Source organism: Macadamia integrifolia, chromosome 3, assembly GCF_013358625.1.
Source record: "Macadamia integrifolia cultivar HAES 741 chromosome 3, SCU_Mint_v3, whole genome shotgun sequence".
Lineage (NCBI taxonomy): Eukaryota > Viridiplantae > Streptophyta > Magnoliopsida > Proteales > Proteaceae > Macadamia > Macadamia integrifolia.
This window is the reverse complement of record NC_056559.1, coordinates 35723873-35744740: the sequence shown is the minus strand read 5'-3', so window position 1 is coordinate 35744740 and position 20868 is coordinate 35723873. Positions and strand designations below refer to the sequence as shown.

The window sequence follows — 20868 nt, the reverse complement described above, 5'->3', positions numbered from 1 at the left end:
CCCACCTAACCAATTGACATTTTGATTGAAGAAGGGGAATCCCAAAAGCTCCAAAATCAAATAACCGGTGAGAATCAATATCATGAATTTTGGATGAATGAATGAGGCTTGTAGATGAATGGCAATGGAGAAGGAACTACTCCTTCACTATGGGTGAAATAAATAAAAGCTCTATTCTTCTTTATGGACAAAAATTGATTAAAACATTTTTAGATTTTGGGTGTATAATTGTTATAAAATTGATTGATGATATTAAAAATATATTAGAAAAATACTATACACCCATTATTTTTTCTTATTTTCAAATTTGTTGACTTGACATCTTGTGTCCATGTTAGAGTCTAACACTCACATCTGTATCTTGATAATTTAGTTTTACAAAAGGTGGATAAAAACTTGAAATGGAGGACCCTTGTAGGGTCTCTCTATGGTAGCATTTGAATCGTACTAAAGTTGTGATTCATTTGATCACATGCTTATAATTTTTTATCATGAAGTTTATTCAGGAACTTTATTAAACAAATTGTTGTCATGCATTCTTTCTGATAGTCGAATTATTATTAACACAAATGTTTGTTATTTATTCATAAGTTATAAAGTATCTATATTGCCACGTGGACTAAATGTGTCTATTATTATCATTAGATAAAGAGGACTTCTTGTGTATGTCAAATTTCATGATTTAATTCAATTAAATACCTTATTTTGTACACACTTCTTGTGTATGTCTATGCATGTATATTAGTATTATAAACATTACTATGCACCATCTCAACTCTAATTGTGAAAAATCAATTTAAATAAAAAAAAAAAGAAGTACACAACAAATGATGGCTTGTAATTATCTTGTGGTTTTTGAAAACATTACCTTCTGTTGTCACATGGATTTTTTCTTTTTTTTTTGTTTGTTTGCTAACGATGGGCATCTAGACCTTTGCCGTGACTAGTCTCGCGAGTCTATACTGACCCCACAACCGCATGGACCGGGTCATACCGGGGTAAAATGAGAACCATTCAACTTTCACTAAAAGCGGTGAAGAGCACTAAACACTTCCCATGTGAATAGCCCAATGTGTGCTTAGTGGGAGTCGAACTCAGGATGTCCGAGTTTATGGCTCATACCAAGTTTGTTGCTCACCAATTGTGCTACCCGCTTGGGTTCTGTTGTTACTTGGATAACTACTATTCTTTTTATCAAAAATTTAAATTTATTGTATAATAGATAAGGGCAATTTAGTTATTCCACTCCCCCTCTTCTTCGCCCAAGAACACACCCATGCACTCACGTACTTGCACCCTAGCAAGCACTAAAACTTAAGGACTTTGGGAATACTAACCTAATGCTCCTTCTCTTAGTTAGGATCCAATTAGCATAGGCGCAATCATCTACACTACTACTATACTCTAAAGCAACAAGGCCCTAAGCTTGGTCTGTTTCAATCCCCCCACCACACTATGCCGTGTAGGCAACCCCCTATCCCATTCCCACCCGAAGTGGCAATTTTTTATTTTTTTTATTTTTGGTAAGGACCCCAAGTGACCTATAGGGCGTTGATATGATTGCACCAAAAAATGGCAACATCCCTGATTTTTTTGGGGTCTACTCTCATTCACCTACATGGCATTGGGCTAAAATGATTTCTCAAAGGTTTGACCACCTTTTAATTCTAAAATTATTTCTCTAATAATGTGTTATGGTGCACAATCCATACTCTATAAAGAGTTATAAACTAGACTAGCCTCTCTACTTACAAGTTTTCATATGGAAGAAGTTTCCATTAACCACCTGGTGAGTTTCATTGCAAGATTGAAGAGTTGAGAGACCCCATCCCTGCTGAGCGACCCGGTGACTACTCACAGTGAATGGATTCCTACTCACCAGTGGGTGCAAGGAAACTCTGCCCCATTTCATTTTACATTTGGATACAAGCTTGGCCTCAAAGCCACAAATGTTGCTATGACCAAGAGCGAGAAATGGAAGGTGGGGTATGGAAGTGTTGGGTGTTGCAATGGCCTTGACCCATAGTGAATATGAGTAAGGGAATGACACAGAAAAAAAAATCTATACCTGACCTTATACTTATAGGGAAAGGATAAGATCATCCTACAATGACGTTGGACACCTCGGCCTGGTTCTTTTGGATCCGGAGCCAAGCTTCTACGGTCCCAAAATAGGTTAATGGAAGTTAGCAGTGTCAATTGGTTCACTTATAGCTTTTCGGTTTCATCTTTGATTCGGTTTAAGATACTATATTTACAAGTTCGAAATTGAACCTAATAGAATAATTTTCTTAACTTCAAAATTCAAACCAAATCGACTCGATTTGATTCCCGTTCAATTTATGCAGTGAGTTTGCACGCTATCTTGATAATTTGGGTTAGATTCGATTCAGATTCAGTTTAATTGGAAAAAACTTGTTGAAACAAATTGAGTTAAGAACAAAATCACAACCTTATGAGGATACTGTCCCACAATGTCAAATCTGATACTCTTCAACTATTTTTTTGTTCACAAGATAACAAAAACACATGATAGTAGGATTTAAGGTTCCTCGAATTCCTTATACACTTTATTCTATTTGATTCATGGTTTTTAATTTAAAACTAGAATCAATATGAACATAATGAAATTTTACCTTCTAAAATCAAAATTGGGATTTAATTTTAAATAGTTCGATTTGCATTCCACTTCTAAATACTGTTAGATCAAACACCAAGAAATACGAAAATAAATAGATAAATGATCTGTATGATGCAGAGATTTAACGAGATTTACACACTACTGTGGTGTGTTACTCTTTGAACAAAGAAGAAGATGTTTAACTATGCAGAATAGAGATTACACTCAATTAGCGACGAGAAAACTTGCCCTGAAACCGTAGCTTGAAAAAAAATAAAAAAAATACAATGACTTTCTCAACAAGACAATAGTACATTATATAGACTCCAAGTCGCGAGTCGACCCTATCGAACCATACCACTACGAGATCAGTGATGGGCTTTGAGATTGGGCCCAACCCCTTTGCTTCCATTACAGATATCAGAAAACTTTTCATTTGGGTCACCACCAAAATATGTCGAAGCCGATCAATCTTCAAAACGAACCAAGAGTTTGAGACAAACTTAACAAATACCTTATGTTTGGATTTGGAATTTGAATGCCAAGAAGGAAAAGAAAAGGAAAATTAAATTCGAGTGGAGAGAGATAAATAATAAGTCAACCAATGTATTATCATGATTTTTATCTTGTTATGTTTTTATTTATCTTTTATAAAATAGAGTTTTAATTTTCTTGACATCCAAACATAGCCTTAAGATTGAAAGCGAGAAAGGCTAGTGTAGTCTACCATAGAGTCCACATTCCACACTGTGCAACGTAGCACATTACATGGGGGAAAATATTTATGCGATTAAAAGGCGGGAAAATCCCTGAGAAGCCATGATATCTTTCAGGCACACCCTTGCAGGTTTCAACTTTCTACGAATTCAAAAGCAAGTTTTTACTAACACTACCTCTTAAAATCAATTGGCCATTGCTTTTCTTCTAATTTCGAAGAAAAACTGAGAAGGGACGAGGAGAAAAAGATCTGTCGTTTGTTTCTCCACCTGGCAGCTTGAATTTGGGTTTTGGACGGAATTAAGGAAGAAATGGTTTGGTCGCATCCAGACATATCCCTGGAAGATCTGTTGAACTTGATTAAAGGGTTCGTGGATATATTGATTATGGCATCTGGGTACCAATCATCTGGTCTTCCTGCTGTTTGGGATGCCCAAAATATGAGGAAAGCCATGCAATGGGGTCTGTTCTTCGAAGATGTGAGCATCCTCGTTTCTTTTACTTCAATCTTTTTATGTTCATGCCTCATTTGATGTTTGGATTTATAGGAAATTTCAGGAAATTTTTTTATCTTTATAAGTTAGAAGATGGGGGGTGGGGGAGGGGAAGAAATCTACCCAGAGGAACGAATGGATGATCCGCTGTTACAACCACATTCGTTTTTCCCATTTTTCCTATTTTTTCATGGTTCATGTGTTTCATAAGGTGTTTACTGATCCTTTCATAGCATGCGACAGTCATTACCATTAGGCAATATTTTATTTTTTGTTTAAATTTCTGCTGGGTCAAAGATGAGTCTGTTTGCCTCCAATTTAAAGATAGAATGGGACAGAAGGACAACTCTTCTCGTGAATTAAGATGAAATTTAATTTCATTGTCAGGCCTTTGGTCTCCATTGGAAGTTATGATATATATATGCACTCTGTACATACATGCAAATCCGCAAATTCCTCTAGCAACTTGGAGCTATAAACACAAACATGTTATTAAGCTACAAGTGCAATCCAAGTAACCAAGTTCAGGAGAAATTTCAGTATTTGCAATTGATTCGGCTGAAGTCTCCATTCTATTGTCATTTCTCCCTGAAAAATGACCTGCAGAACTAGTCTCTTGAATCAGATTCAACCTTCAATTTATCAATCTTTTGAGACCTGTTTAGTTTCTAACTGTCAATAATTGCCCTTATTTTGACTTTCCTGCTCCTTGATTCGTTCTGTTTTACCCTGTGTAAACAAAAGGAGTCAGAATAAGAAACAAGTAGTCATGCCATTCAAAGAAATATTATTAGCTTCAACAGAAGCTCTAACCACATCAGTTTTATAGAAATCCAGACTAGGCTTTTCCAACTGAAAGCCAAATTAACCAAAAATAGTTAGCGGAGGTTAGTTCCTGATATCTGCTTCATTAGTTTTTCTTATGCATTTTTGGTTCTTTGAACTAAAGTTGATGGAAACTGAGGAGGCAGTACTATGGAAACAACAAATTTGTTGAAAAAATCACAGAGAAAGGATCTAAAGGTGGGTGTGCTAGGTCCATGAGATCACCGAGGGGAACTTAATGCTGGATATCTGATTGAATTTCATGTGTAGTACCTGCAAGCCTTTTGAATGTGGAAAGAGGAGGAATTGTACATTCTGCTCTTTTGGTATTCTTGCATGGCATTGCATCATGCATTTCTGCATGGTTCTGAATATAGGAGCCAGGGTTTTTGTCTTTCCTTTTATTCAGAACTGCATAAATCTTGTGCAGCATATTTTATATTCATATTATGAAAAAAAATTCTGAAAACATGGGAAGCCAGTTTTACAGTAACAGGATTAGGATCCTCTCCAGCACCGGGGGAGGGGGTGCAACACTGTCCAGTTTACGTATTATTGATATCAGATCTTGACAGTTAGTCAAATAACTCAACTAAGTCTTATTCAGACCATGTGGGGTATGACAACGTGAATCCTAGTTTACCGTTCTCCAGGTTTACGTTTACATTGGTTTAGCCATAGGTTTCTCTTTGCCAACTTGACACATCCCTCTTCTTCCAGGTTTGGGATCATCAGTGTAAGATAGCCTAAGTTTTCAGAAGTAAACTATCTTCTAATAATTAAATATCGCGATTTTGGACTCAAAGATGTGTTCCAAAATGGATCTAAATGATTACAATTGCTTAAAGAACATGATCTGTAAATTAGTTGCCATGTTATTCATTATTTCATCGAAATTATTATGTTAAAAATATGTCAAAAGTTTATCTTAATATTCTGTTGTCAGAGATTCCAAGAGCGCCAAATATTTTGGATTTAAGAGCTCCAAATAGAAGGATCTATTGCTTTGTGAATGAACCAAATGGTGGGTGTTACTTATTTCGTGAAATTGGATATAATTGTGTAATCAATAATCTGAAAGACTAGTTTTTTTGGAGATATATGTAATGATATAACCACAATTTCCTGCATGATAAGGATGCAAGGGGAGTATCTGGTTCGTTTCAGAAGTTTACTCTTGCACCACCTCCAAAAGAGGAAGTGTGCATGGATGACAACCTAGGGCAAGCCATAAATAGCTATGAAAGTCCTACACAATGGGCCAAGAGAGGATATCAGATGCAACTGGGACTTGTAAGCAACAACAGTTTTTCCAATTAGTGCCTTGCAAATAGGGAGTGTATCCCGGCAGCCAGTTGAAAACTAATGATTTGAGGAGCCTTTGAGGTCACTGTACCATTGCTGTTCTTCTTCTTCAGTTTTCTATGCTTATTGGTAATTGTGGTAGGGCTTAGCATGGAAAGGTTTAAATGATCAGTCAATTGACTGAGACTGGTCTGATGAAGCCAAAGAAGTCAAAGAAACAACGTTCAGTTATTGCATATTCTAGGTCTAACATTCTGTTCATATATTATCATTTAATCCTATTGAGTTTGCATTGTATTTCTAAAAACACATTTACTAAAACTTGTGATTTGTACTTCAATGCAATTATTCATTTGGCTTTAAGTTATTGAATTCATGCAACAACTGTTTTCTCCCTGCTGTATACAAATAAATGTTCTGGTTGTTAATGAGTATAGGTTTTCAGTCGCCTAAGAGGCGTAGGTGATTATCAAGACTCAATGAAAGAACTTGATGCAGCTTTGCTTGCGATGACATCAAATCCTTATTTCCCTCAGGTTACCATTAATTCATTTCTTTTGATTTCCTTCTGTGTTTGACCTTTTTAGTAGGTATGCTACAGTAGAGCACATGGTTTTGAGTTTGCCATATCCAACAGTGCTGGATTTATTTATTTTTATTGGAAAAATGAGAGAGGGCAGGAAGGAGTAGAGAGACTCCCTGCTGGAAAAAGCAAAACTAATTATATGTATTTGCATGAAAAGGTAACTTAGTAGTCACAAATTGGTGGTTTCCTATGGGGAGAAGATAATTACTATTCACATTCTTTGGTGTTCCACGGTTAGACACCTTGCATTTACGTCAGAAACTGAAACATGTTTCTGTGTCCTTGTTACATAGTGCTTCCCTCCACCCACTTCAGAAAGAGAAGTGTGAATGTGATCTCAGTTCAGTAGCTTCTATATCTCTAATTATATTCTGAAACAGCAGGGTATTGCAAATCTGTCATCTGCAAACCTAAGTAAAGCTAGAGAATTCGTTCTTCAACATCTATTTCATGCCCTACCATTAAGAGATGCACATCTCAGCACTCTTATGACTGCAGCTGTTGAGATGGATCTTAATGATCTTAAGGAAAGAGAATATGACTGCCTTAATGTGTATCTTGACAAATTGAAGCTGGAAAATACATCATTAAATTTGGTTACAGAAATGAAGGTTTCTGTGAACAATTCAATGATTTCCCATCATAATGATCATTCACCATGTCATGCCCAAGCTCTGTGTGGTTCAGTTTGCAATCCTTGTGCAGCAGAAGATAGTGTGGATCCTGGATCCCCTCTCATTGTTTCAAGTCCTAAGCTAAATGGATGCCATAGTGCTGATTATTCTAAGCAAATCATTCAAGAGATTTTGAAGAGGCAGACTGCAGTGTCATGCATATCATCAATTGAAATGGGCTTGAATCTACTATCTGAGTCCTTATTGTGTGGAAAATGTGTTGGCTCTGATTGTACCCGGTTGGACAAACGCTTAAACTGTGATACTTCTCAACTGTAAGTACAGATATCCCCTTCATTCACTTTAGGTCATTTTGCTAACAGTTTGTAACATTCTATTCCCTATACACTTAGGCTGCGTTTGGTAACATTCTTAAAAAACGTTTCTGGATTTTTTTGTTCTATGGGAATGAAAAAACAGAATAAAGGGTTTGGTGCATTTATGGTGTGTTTCGGTTTTTTTGGAACAAAAAGTGAAAAAAAAAAATGAGAATTTACAGAACGACAAAAGGTAGTTCCGTCGTTCCAGTTTCGTTCAAAAAAAAGAAGAAAAAAAGATGACATTTTGACACAGAAACTGAAATTTTCGTTTTTGACACGAAACATCATTTCTGGAACAGAAACGTTACCAAACGCAGCCTTAGTAGGGAATTTCCACATGTGAAACCGTTATTGTTTATTTCTTATTTTGATTAAAGTGACTTATAAAAGTCTGGCACTATTGTGGGGCTGCATTGCTATTCTCTTATCACCTGACTGAGTGAATATGATCCTATAGAGGACAATGCTGCTATGCTTTTCTTAGACTGTTCCCAGAGAGGGTCATAAATTTGTATTTCTTTTGGAGAAAGCAATGTTATTTACAGATTATTTAATTTATCACTATTAATTAGATTTAGCTGTGTGACCAAATATAGATCATTTATTTATTGAACTAGCAGTCATATACAACCAAAATTTCTGTTTTTTGCGTGGTGGGGGCGGGGGGTGGGGGTACAAGCATAAAAAGCCATGATAATCAGAGACAAGAAACTCAAGAAATGAACAATGCATAAATAAAATTTGGTTGGATAAAGATGCTTTGACAAATCAAGGTACAAGAAAGTGCTCAAATTCAAACTTATAAGGGAAACCAAAAGCCTTTTTCATGTCTTAGAATAGAGATGTGGAAAGTTATTTTGAATAGACAACTTAATATCCTTCACCATATATATATATATATATATTTTATGGTGAAGGATATTAATATCTCTAGTAGTCAAAACATTATGTGACATCCATCAAAGAAAATATCTAATAACACTAGTCAATAAATTGTGTCATTCATGATCATGATGCATTTTTTTTTTCCTTTTTGGTAGATCATGATGTATTATAGAAATTCAAATAAATGGAGGTTTTGCTCTCAATGTTTGTCATTTCCTTGCTAGACTTGGGGGAGTGAATTATGTTTTTGTCCTTACAATCAGGGATGAAAGTCTGTTGGTTGAGTTTGTTGCATGGAGCCGGTGGAGATCAAAGAACCTTTCTTATTTGCTTGACAAGAAAACTATCAGAATGGTATCAGGTGCCAATTTGATTTTTTCTGCTCCTAAGGTTCAATGGCTTCAGGTGTTTGAACGACTGCAAATTTCAGCTGAAAACCGTGATAATGTTTTACTTGAAATAACTGTAAGTTCTACTGTTGGGTTGAATTTGCATTTACCTGAATTTTCTTGAGATGTGATTTTGTTATGCTTATAGTTGTATGCACATATTCTTTTAAGACTTTCATGAGCACAGATGAATGGTATTACTGTCAAAATGGAATAATTGATCATAATTTAAAGCTTTTCTCTACATTCAAATCTAGTCCGAGGTTCCAGGAAATGTGTCAGCCACAAAGTTTTCCCTTGCATATCATGACCTAGGCAACAGCAACCAGCCATCTAAAATTATAGCTGATTTTAAATGTATTAAACCTGGAAGACATTTAAGTATCATTGGAAATACGGATAACTTGCAAAAAGAAGACATTGGAATGTAATAGTAACTCTACTGGGTGTTTTGAAACTGCATTGAGGATCTAATTTAAATGAAAGAGAGGAGGTGGAGAATTATCTATAGAATTTTCCCATACCCTTCATACTTTTAGTACCCACCTGCAGTAGTAGTTCTCAATATGTATACAAACAATATGAAATAATAGCAGAGAAAAATCTAGTAATTTCCACATATTCTGTTTATTGATTTATTGGGTACTCCTCTAATTGAAACATAGAAGGTATTGTATGTAATGAAGGGGCCACCCCTTTACAATGACTTCACCAATTACTTTAGTAAGGTGATTTTTTTTTTTTGGTCTTTTCATTATGACTACTGATTCATCAAAATTAGGGATTGGTGAATTCACTGCATGAAAAACGATTTTATTAGGCAAAATTAAATATTCTCTGCATAGAAGCAGTGTCAGAAATCTAAGTTCAACATGGCTGCAATTCATAAGCTAGAGTCTTAGCCAATAAAAAAAGAAAAAGAAACTCATGTTGGATATATATATTTTTTAAATGTCTGAAGAAGGAAAAAATATGAGGAAATGAAAGAGATGATTAATGGACTGATCTCCATTTGCATAAAAGTTAAGATGTTATGTACAAAGCATTTAATGAATAGCATAAGGCAAAAACAATAAATAGCCAAATTGGCATATGAAAGAACTCTATACTCATAAAACCTATGTGATAGGATTGTTGTTCAGTCCCTGCAAATCAGAATCCTCAATAGACAGGATTGCATGGAGCTGAGAACATAAAATGGAAGAACCACAGGTTGGGAGAACTGTGAAATTGAAGTAATTTTAAGTACTGTCCCTTACGATCAAGAATCAAACACCTTCAGAAATCCACCAACACAACAACAAAACTGTCACCACAACTTAGAACAAATAAGTGAATAAAAATTCAGAAAATCACAGGAACAAAAGAAAAGACAAAGATAAGAAGGATATGACCAAGAATTCTCACCAAGGCCTGGCTTAGCATCTCACCAAGCCACCCAACATCTCACTAGACTCCACTACATTTCACAGCTATTGGCATAAAACCATAAAATTCATTTAACTTTTTAACTTTCATCAAAAAGTTCTTATATGCCGCTTTATGTGGCTGGAAGGGTTTTAGACTTTCATTGGGACTTTCTCCTAGACTCTTTGACCATTTAATGAACTGCACATTTTCAAGGATTTACGTGACCTACTCTCATTGGAGCATTCTCTTAGACTCTTTAACCATTTAATGAACTGCACATTTTTAAGGTCTTCCACAAGTAGCACAGCCATGAATGGATTGACTAATTGACTGAAATAATATTTCCTAAGATTTCAGAAAATATTTGTAACCTAACTAGATAATGCTCCTCAAACTCTGCACATATGCATTAATTATTTTTTACCCTTCTTTAACTAAGGCTTGGACTAGATTAATTAGGATTGGTTTTGGGTGAACCAGAAAACACCCAGACCTGATTGGTCTGGCCTGAACCAACTAAAGCTGGTTCAGTTGAAGCAGAACAGGTTCATTCAAGGAACCACAGGCCTGGTTCCTCCCTTCTTGCGATGGTACCGCTTGGAGTAGAACTTATCTACATCACTCTGTATGGAGTGTTGTTCTTGAACAAGTTTAATAGACACTTTATATATCATAAAAAAATGCTCATAAAGTTCATCTCTCATAATGCAGTGCAATAATTTGATTTTGGATTAGATAGTATCAAGTATGGCGTCTAATAGAGCTGATTGGAGGGGCAAAGATCCATGTAGCCAACCCCATTGAGTTGGGATAAGGCTGAGTTTTTGTTGTTGTATAGTTGTTTTGCTTTCTATGTTCAATTTGGAGGGATAATGATATTGGAGTTACAACAGGAGCTCTCACTATTAGGGTGTATTGCAAACAGATGGAATTGTCTAGTTGAACACCTCATGTCTGTGTCTTATTTCCCCCCAACTATCTCAAAGCAATATCATGAAGTGCACAATTTGCTCCACGGAGGATCTCGATTGCTGCATCCTAAAGGGGAAATAGAGGTAGTAAATTAATTCAGAGGAGGAAAATTGGATTTTAGCTCCTCTCATTTTTCTCTTTTTTCCTTTTCAAAATCAGAGGAGGAGAAAATGAATTTTGTCAACTCGATCTCTTTTTTCTTTTCAAAATTTGATTCTTTCTCTTGTTTATGTAACAAAATGTGGTTCTTATGGTTCCCATTTCTTTTGATTATCATTGTTTGTACTAGGAAAATGGCATAATCGATCATTTGACAGGGTTGTTAGGTGGACAACTTCACCATTTATGGAAATTATCACCAATCCTACCTGCGGCTGCAGTCCCTTCCTGGTACATCTTATTCTCATCCTTAACAATGGTCATTTGGGATGGCAACCATCTCATCATGGTTTATATTGTATAGAACTGTATAAAAAAAATGTGAGAGAGATTCACGTGGCATAGATTTGACTTGTGAATTGTCTTAGATTTGCTAGTAAAATGATTTCTATTTGTTTAACTCAAATCAAGAGGGCTTGTCAACCCTGAGAGAGATGTGAGTTTTGAATTTTCATATATTTGAAAGCGAAGTGCCTTTTATTTTTTTTCAGTGAAAGCAAGGTAGTTAAGGCAAATCGTTGACTGGTTAATATATGATGGGAGAGGGATAGGCACACTGCCCATGTGTGGTAAGCTAGCGGGCTGCACCGATGGGGGCAAAGGCGGAGCATCGTACAAGAGGGGCAGAGGGGTCATTTCAAACGGGGAAGAGAGAGATAGACATAGAGGGTGCTAGCTTACAGTGCACCGGCAGTGTACCCAGCCTTTCCCCATATATGATAAATTATATAAAGAAGTTTAAAGATCAGGGTTTTCAAACAAATGGCATAGAATCATTTATTTACAGTTTGAAAATCCAAATACAGCTTCTTGTTGAAGAAAGTGGTACCAAATCCCTTTGCTTTAGTGCTTAACTTGTTTTTTATATTCTCTTCACTTCTGTTGTATGCTGAATAAAGTAAAATTGACAAACAAAAGACTGGATCCCTCGGAAATTTCCAGCCTTGAGCAAAACATGATTATTCCACTGCAAAGTTCCGGTCTTAAATTCCAGTCTTGCCAATTTAGAATTTCCTGTTTCCTAAACCATCAGCTACTTGCTAAAAAACCCAGCTGGCCTAACTTTCTTCCTGTCATCCAATGAAATGCATTTGATTAATATTTCAATTTGGGTATAATTCTTTTTTGCAGGTCGACCCTTTTGAAATTGTATTTGAACGAAATAGAAGCACAGTTAAAAGGAAATTCTTCACTGATTAGGTTCTGTAGAGACAAGTCAACTATGCTTCCATCATATTATTTCCATATTGTTTCTCTGGCTTACCTGCTTTCTGTCTCACAGATGCTGTAGTTGTATCCAAGATGGGAAAGAGCACAAAGAATGTAAGTTCAATCTCTCTATGCACGTGCACAAACACAGAGGGAAAGCCATAAAAATGCAAAATGTTATACATTACATATTACACTCTAGGCAGTCAAAGAAGGGGAAACCAGTCAACAATGTTATGACATGCTGCAAGCCAGTATAAATATCATATTTTTCTTAATCAGATATACCTGAGGATTGCAGCTTGTGCTGGGGTCATACTGATTTCACCTGGAATTTTTCACTTTTGGGTTGGGCTGGTGGTGGAAAATTTTAAAACAACCCGAGCAATGGGATGAGTTGTATGGATTATGTTCTCTGTAAAGTAATTAAGCTTAAATATTAGGATGTGATGTTGGATCTTTATGAACATGTTAGCATTTTGGCAGAACTTGGGTTTAGATGTATGAAAAATGTAAGCACTATATATTGATGAAGTTTTAACCAAAAAAGATGGTTGGATTAGAAAGGTATACAACAACTACAACAACAACTTATCCTTTTCCCAACTAATTAGAGTTGGCTATATTGATCCGGAAAAAAAGAAACATAAAGAAGGAAAGAGGGGAAAAGAAAAAGAAGAGGAAAGAAAGAGAAAGCACCAAAGCAGCACCACAAGAACATCCCGCCTGCAATCAGTCGGTAACATAGATCTTTGTCTTCCAAATAGCTCTGTTTGAGGTCATACTAGAGTTAAGACCTAGCCTCTGCATGTCTTTTCATACAACATCCTCTATGGTTATTTTAGGCCTACTGTTACCTCTTTTTGCTCCTCCCATCAGGATATGGCCACTCCTCACTGGGGCCTCTCTCAGTCTCCGTTGGACATGTCCATACCACCTTAAACAACATTCTCAAAACTTGTCTTGAATCGGTGCTACTCCCAGATAATCTCTAACTTGGTCATTCCTTATTTTATCTCTCCTAGTTTTTCCACACATCCATCTCAACATCCTCATCTCTGCTATGCTTAGCTTATCTATGTTACGCTTCTTGACTGCCCAACATTCTGCCCCGTACATCATCACCGGTCTTACCATAGTCTTGAAGAATTTTCCTTTAAGCTATAAAGGAATACATCGATCACACCATATTTTGGTTGCCGAAATTTGTAAAACTTGTCAACATATTTTGGTTTTCCCAGGGTTGAAATCAATTCCTTGGCAAAATTTTGTACTGTAACTATGACCACTAAGAACCCAAAACTAGGATAGTTGTGCCAATAATTAACCAAATAAAAAAAGAACCAGTTTTGTGTAGTTATAGGATTTCCATGTCATATCCCGCAATTCATTTCAATAATTTAGAATTGCCATGTCATGTATTGAATTGGTTTCAAGGATCAAAATCAGGATATTAGCCCTTAGAACTCTTAATTCCACAATATCTCCTTTTGTCTCTTGTGCATTTTAGCCTACAATCCTCGTCAGGATCTATCTTAAGCTTATATGATATCAAGGCTTGGGGTAGACACTTGTCGTTGATTCTTGGTTGAGTTAGAATGCAGGTTGACTACTCCACTCTTAGGGTTGGATTTGCTTTGGACTTTGTACATGAAGCAATTAGCCCAAGTTTCATAACAGTGTATATCAAGCAGAAATATAATTGGGAATTGGAAGCTCATTTTCTCACAACTATGTGCGATAATTTATCTTCTTAACAATAACTCTGCCACACAGTTCGTTTACATGGAATCCAAGAGGAATCAAATTTCTCTCGCCCTTGCTTCTGTGGAACATAGGACCAGGAAGTTGGACTGTTTTGTTACTGTTTGTACCATCAGCAACTGGGCCCAAATGATGCAGCCCTTGGTCAAGAGTGTCCAAAGGCCAAGGACTATTGACTGGTCAATGGAGCATAAGGCTTTGGAACGTTGTTATCATTTATAAGATTTAAAAAAAAAGGTCAAAAATGTAATGCTACAGACTTGATCCAATACCTACTTAACCAGTTATAAGAACCATTACGTCAGTTGAGCCATTTTTGTGTTTTAGAAGTGACTTGTATATACAATATAAGCATTTTCCGTATTATATTTTGCTTCAACTGTTTCAATCATCTGAGCTGGAGAGGTGGATTGTCGGACTGCCAAGTGCTGGGTGAAAATTGTCCAGCTTCTGGTTCATTTTTTAGAAGACTTCGCCACGGTGGATGAAGTTATAAAGAATAACTCAAGAAGATGCAAGAAATTTTAGATGTACGACTCACTGGAGCAAGTTGCTTGGTTATTAAAATGTGAATGATTCATACAACATGATAACACAAGGTTGACATATCTGAGTTGAGGTGTGGATCTGTCTCAGATACTGAGTTTTCACAGGGAAAGATACACAGGTAATTCAAAAGAACTAAAAGTCAATGACCCACCTATGTACATACATATGCATCTGAAATTTCATATCTGCACATATACATTCTCTGTTAACATTTTCTAGTATTTACATTTACACGAGTCATATAATATTTTGGCACTTTAAGGATAAATGGTCCTCGCTTATGCTAGACCAATAACGTGGGTGCTATAACATAACCAACATTTACTGATTGATGTATTTCCAGGTGAACTTGCTGAAAGGATTTGGTGCCTTTACATCATTCACATTCGTGGTTCACTGCCAATGAATAGCATCAGTAGTACTTGACTTAAATATCCAATCCTCACATATTCTGTAAGGAAATAGTCTTTTTTAGTTAATGTATTTATTTATTTTATTGCACTTAATTCTGTTTGTTTCAGGGAAAATGGTCATTTTAAAGTAAAATCTTATTCTGCAGATTAACTGGAAATTTACTTTTATGTGGCTTTTACCTGGAAAAAAGTGGAGCCTAGGAACGCTTGCTCCAGGAACGTTGGGTCTACTATCAGCTGCTCCTCTTTCTTTGCTGAAGGGATGGAGATCCTCTAGTATGCAACTGCAGGCAAAGTACTTGCGAAGGGGGCCAGTGCTTGTACTCCTCTACAGACAGCAGCTTTGATTCGTTTTGGAAGAAACAAAAGAATATATAGATTTATACATGTCCTATTCAAACTCTCCATGTAGCCCCAGAAAGTGAACCTCCAAATGAATGGGTTAAATTTTCCTCAGGCTTGAGCCTCTGGAGATTGGAGAGTTAGCACACTGTGATTTATGAGTTGAAACTATTACTATTACCTAATCATCTTTTTTATAACTGTTTCTTTTCCTCTCCCCTTTGGATCGGTTAAGCTTCACCAGTACTAAATCATGCTTTGGACTTCTGTTGATTTTTTTTGTCAGTAAATATTCAAAATACTATGTTCTCCATTGATGCTTTTCTATATAAAAGTGAGAATGTGAGATCTTATTCCTTTGTCCAGCTTAAATCCTCAGCCAAAGGTGTAAAGAGAGGAAATAAATGATGTGAGTATTATGTTGTCACCAACTAAGCCGATCTTTGATGCATTAAACTTCATACTTTCTGTAACTCCCTCATGCCTTAATGACTCTTGGATGAATTGAATGCGAAGCAAAGCATCAATTGTAAATGAGGAAGCCTCAAAATCAACCTCATAATCAGTTAGAGATTTTACTCATCTGGGTTCCATAAACAGTGAGTTGATCCTTGTTGCAGATGTTCAGATTATTTCCAGTGATTGCTTACCTAAGCAAATGACATGGAATATGAAATCAAGGTTGAAAATAAGAGTCTCGGTGGAGCTTTGATCATTTCCCCAACGCGTATTATTATGTCACAAATGAATACATTCTCTTCATACAAATCAATTCAAGAGAAACCCCAAGGGGGTAGCCGAATTAGCAAGGGACCTTCGCCCCAAGAAGCGTGTGGTTCTGAGTTCGATTCCTTTTACATCCTTGGGGCCACTCATATACGGGGATATTTAGTACTCTTCATTGCTTTCAGTGGAAGTAGAATGGCATGTTAGATTTGTTTTGATTGTCAGAGTCATTTACTTTCAGGAAGTTGCAAGTTCAATGATACTTTGTCAGTATGTTTCAGCTTGGTAATGCGAAGCATGTTCTTGATGCCTCATCATTGCAATCCCCTTCTTTGGGCACATGAAATGATCCTTTTTCTGTTTCTTGAAGATACAGATCTGGCAAGAACATGAAAAATAATTGTTTGGGTATGATGTCTTGCATAAGTGGGCTAATTCCAAAGGGCACTTAGAGGTAAGGGCTCAAGGGCTTGAGGTCCAGAGGAATTGGCCCACTTTATGCGTCATCTTCTTTGTTACTGGGGCCTTTGTGAGCTAGTGGATCAAGGGGGTTTGGGGGCTGTAGCTCTTGGGAAAATATTTTTAGGGCTATACGGTTTTTTTGAGGGGAGGTTTTCTGTTTGGAGGCGTGGCTCCTACACTAGTGCAGGGCCCAATGAGAGTGCCAATGAAAATATTTACTTAATGGAATTAATATCATTCATAGGGGTGGGGCCATGCTCCTGGACAAGCTCTTTTTTCCCATTACTTTTATAGTGTTTCACTATATATTTATAGTGAGGTTTTTTTCTCTGCAATCAATCTGAGAGGTGTGAGGATGAGTGGCTGTAATTCTATTCTCCATTGATAATGAAGTAGAACTCATCTTACGTGGACTTAGGCAATCTTATTGAACTGTGTAAATCATTATAATTGCATTGTGTGATCATTTGGTTGCAATTTTCATTCTTTTCTCTACATTGTTTTAGGTTCTTGTTTTTCTACAAGTTTCCAAATAAGTGCTTGCTTGGATATATCCCCTCCAATCTACCCACTATCATTGTGTGTGAGAGAGAGAGAGAGAGAGAGAGAGAGAGAGAGAGAGAGAGGTTTGTTTCTTAATTGATGTATGTTAACCCAAGGGGGTAGCGCAATTGGTGAACAACGAACTTGGTACGAGCCATAAACTCGGACATTCTAAGTTCGACTCCCATTAGGCACACCTTGAGCCACTCACACGGGGGTGTTTAGTTCTCTTCACTGCTTTCAGTGAAAGTTGAATGGTTCTCATTCAACCCTAGTATGACTCGATCTATGCGATTGTGGGGTCAGTATGGACCCGTGGGACTAGTTAGGACGAAAACCTGAATACCCGTAGTTAGAAAAGAAAAAAAAAACTTAATTAATGTTAGTTAGAAAGCAGAAAAACAGCAGATGAACTGGAGCAAATAAAGGTGTATGACCCACAGAGCCCAAAAGATACTAAATCAATAAAGCCAGAAAATGATCACGAGTATTATTAACTGGATACTGTCAGATAAGGCTCGGGAAAAATCACTTGCCCAAGGTATCTGGCAATTGATCAGCTATAGAATTGAAGATTGTGTTACCCTGGGGAACCAGATGGTCAAAGGAGATGATAATCCAGGCATTTCGGCCTGACTAGTCCTGCGAGCCCAAGCATAAGTTCACCTCAACTATTAAAATATTGGAGAAAGGATGCTCAACATGATTCAATATGACCAAGTTTATTTGGATGAAAACAGGGATAAGCAGAGTTGGCGAAGGTGTATCAATACTTTACTGATGGATATTCACAGTACGGATCTCTCTCTCGGGTTGAGAGAAAGATCACCGGCTGCACCCATAGGTCATTTTTTCCATCTGCATGGATCGTCTTATCTCGGCCTAAACTGCTGCTATACCATCCGAGTCTCACTCACTATCGCTGGGCCACTATGCCCACTAGTCTCAATTTCACTGCGGTGGAGGGTGACACTGACATATTTAGAAAGTATTGTGATGCCTCTAAATATGTAACCCCCTTTAATACGAAGTTGATAAGGGCTCCCACTCCTTGCATGATAATCTCTCAAGTCTCAACACCAATTGAAGGCTTTGGTGAATCGATTCCCACTTGATCGTGGTTGAAAGAAAACTTGATTTCTTTTTTAACATATAAATAAGTATCGTTCAGAAAATATAGATCTTGTTGAGTTCTGATTAGTGTTGGTAATTTATTTAGTAATAAGTAATCCTATTTTTCTCCAAAAAATAAATATCCCTAATATGTCTTTTTGGTAATTAATGATAAGGCACAAGAACCTTGCCGGCCTGATGTAGAAAACAATAGATCCATGGGTCAATGGAAGAAGTGATAGAAGCATCTTCAGCGTATAGTGGGGAGGGGCAGCAAGGCCATTGGTGAAGGTTCTAGAAGACAGGAAAGCAAAGATGTTGAATATGATCGAAACGAGATAGAGAAACATGATGAATGCTTATCACAACGCAATTATCCTTTCAGGACGAAAGTGCATTGCAGTGGAAAACTGCTTAGAGTGGTAATTACCCAAGTAATTTAGTATAATTCTCCTTCAATTAAAGCTGGTTTTGGTCACAGTTTTAGAAGTTGAAGTCGGTCTCAGCCGATACCAATTCGACACTGATCCGGATTAGCAGAATTGGGTCAGATCGGACACTTTTACCCCTGTTTCATTTGAAAATAATTTTTTTTTACCATTGATCTGTATTGATCCACCAATATGGGATCACCCCAGAATTGGAATCGCCCATGAGAGATAGTTGGTTCTTAAAGAGAGTTGAACTCATAACCTCTTAATTTTGAGGTGTGACTTTACCAACTGAACAACCTCCTTAGGGTAGCATTGTGAGAATTGCATCATCAATCATCATTATCCGACTCTTACAACCAATAGGGTTCGAAACCTTTAAGTCTTGGAATTTGATTTGTATTGAAATGCTGGTATTTGTAGCCTGAATGGGAATAATATAGTGATCCTAGTTTGCCAATTGGACTACCCATTGTTAGCATGTAAAAATGGTTCAGTTTACAACTGTTTGGAATCTCAATACCCAAATTATGCCTCAATCCATTTAAATGGGGTCGGTCAACTACATACATTCATGCAAAAACAAAACATTAATAATAATAATAATAATAATAATAATAATAATAATAATAATAATAATAAAGAAGAAGTAATGCTTAATGAAAGCTAAAAATAGAATTGGTTCTCTTTTCATGCGTTAAGAGAGGCCAAATGAGAATCAAATGTGTGTGTGTGTGTGTTTTTTTTCTTCTTTTTCTGTACATCTTATTGTCACCAAAGTGGTGAATTAAGAATTGAGAAATTGAAATATATCATCAATAAAAAGTATACACGAGATGTTATCTTGAAAGTCTAATCAACTCATCTATGATTAGTGCAAACTAAACGGATTTGGAGCTAATTATTAATGTAATTCAAATTGTAATTGGAAATTCACTATCTTCTTTCTCCCCCTACTATTCTTATAGTAATTATGACTCCATTATACATATCATTAACTATGTTTGCATATTTACTCGAAACAGTTTTCTTATCTAACATTTGCTAGGTTAACTTTCTAGGGACTCTGTCATATGTTTTTTCTAAGTCAATAAATACCATATAGTGATCCTTCTTACTGAGGTCATACCCTCATACTTTCATCTTGCATTCATCTCTTGTGGATTTATCATTTTCATTTCTAATATCATTTCTTTTCTCTATTTCTCATCTCTTCTTCCACCTTTTCTGCTTAGACCTCAGTCTTACCTACTTTGTTTTGTTTGGATCCATGTAGCTAACCTCATTAAGTTGGGATAAGACTGTGTTTGTTGTCGTTGTTGTACTCTCCTAAGCAAATAAATAGTTTTTGTAGATAATTTTCCTGGCATAAAATCAAACTGTTTATTTGATATGTTAGTTTTTTGTCGCAGACAGGTTTCAATTACTCTCTCCCAAAGCTTCATGGTATAACTCATAAATTTTATTCCTTATTACAACTTTAAGCATAGCCCCCCTCACCCCCCCCTCCCTTTTTTTAATAATTGAAACCACACAATGGTTCTCTTTCATTCATCTACCAATTTTCTTGCGCCCAAAATCGTATTAAATAACTTAATTAGCCAAGTTATTCCATAAAATCCTAAACTTTTCCACATCTCTACCGCTTTACCTATTTTCATCTTCCTTGAAGCTTCCTTTATTTCATATGTTCTAATTATATATATATATATATATATCTAAGATTTATGGTTTTTTTTTATGGTTATTTCAACATTTTAAATCCAATGGCACATGTCAAGTTTCACCTCGAAAGGATTTGGTTAAGTGCTCAAAAAATGTTTTGAAAGTAAAGCCGAAATATAAAATTTCTGAAAAGGATTAAAAAAAAAGGAATGTGACCAATGTAGACCATATTCTAGATATCCAAGTCAAAATTATCATATCATCTTTCCACATGGCATAAGATGAAGATGTTCCA

General features: G+C 36.3%; 1 protein-coding gene across 4 annotated transcripts; it reads left to right on the top strand.

Annotated features, from left to right (window-relative positions):
* The first annotated feature begins 3368 nt into the window (after positions 1-3368).
* LOC122074819 lies at positions 3369-16005 on the top strand. 4 transcript variants are annotated; one of them, XM_042639788.1, is made up of 10 exons: positions 3372-3816; positions 6399-6497; positions 6931-7496; positions 8690-8891; positions 11119-11280; positions 11487-11587; positions 12488-12556; positions 12639-12679; positions 15222-15331; positions 15438-16005. In XM_042639788.1, exons 1-9 carry the CDS (start codon positions 3649-3651, stop codon positions 15302-15304), a joined length of 1491 nt encoding a protein of 496 aa, XP_042495722.1. In that variant the 5' UTR covers positions 3372-3648; the 3' UTR covers positions 15305-15331; positions 15438-16005. The 4 variants fall into 4 exon arrangements, 3 of the variants coding, with proteins under 3 accessions (XP_042495724.1, XP_042495722.1, XP_042495723.1); XM_042639790.1 differs by lacking the exon at positions 11119-11280 and having other exon boundaries at positions 3371-3816; XM_042639789.1 differs by lacking the exon at positions 6399-6497.
* Positions 16006-20868: the final 4863 nt, after the last annotated feature.

Bases quoted from the DNA above. Each gene is read 5' to 3' on its own strand.
- LOC122074819 (XM_042639788.1), top strand. From the start codon at position 3,649: ATGGTTTGGTCGCATCCAGACATATCCCTGGAAGATCTGTTGAACTTG. The intron at 8,892-11,118 runs GTAAGTTCTACT...GAGTTACAACAG, and splicing joins ATGTTTTACTTGAAATAACT to GAGCTCTCACTATTAGGGTG. The intron at 11,588-12,487 runs GTACATCTTATT...TCTTTTTTGCAG, and splicing joins GCGGCTGCAGTCCCTTCCTG to GTCGACCCTTTTGAAATTGT.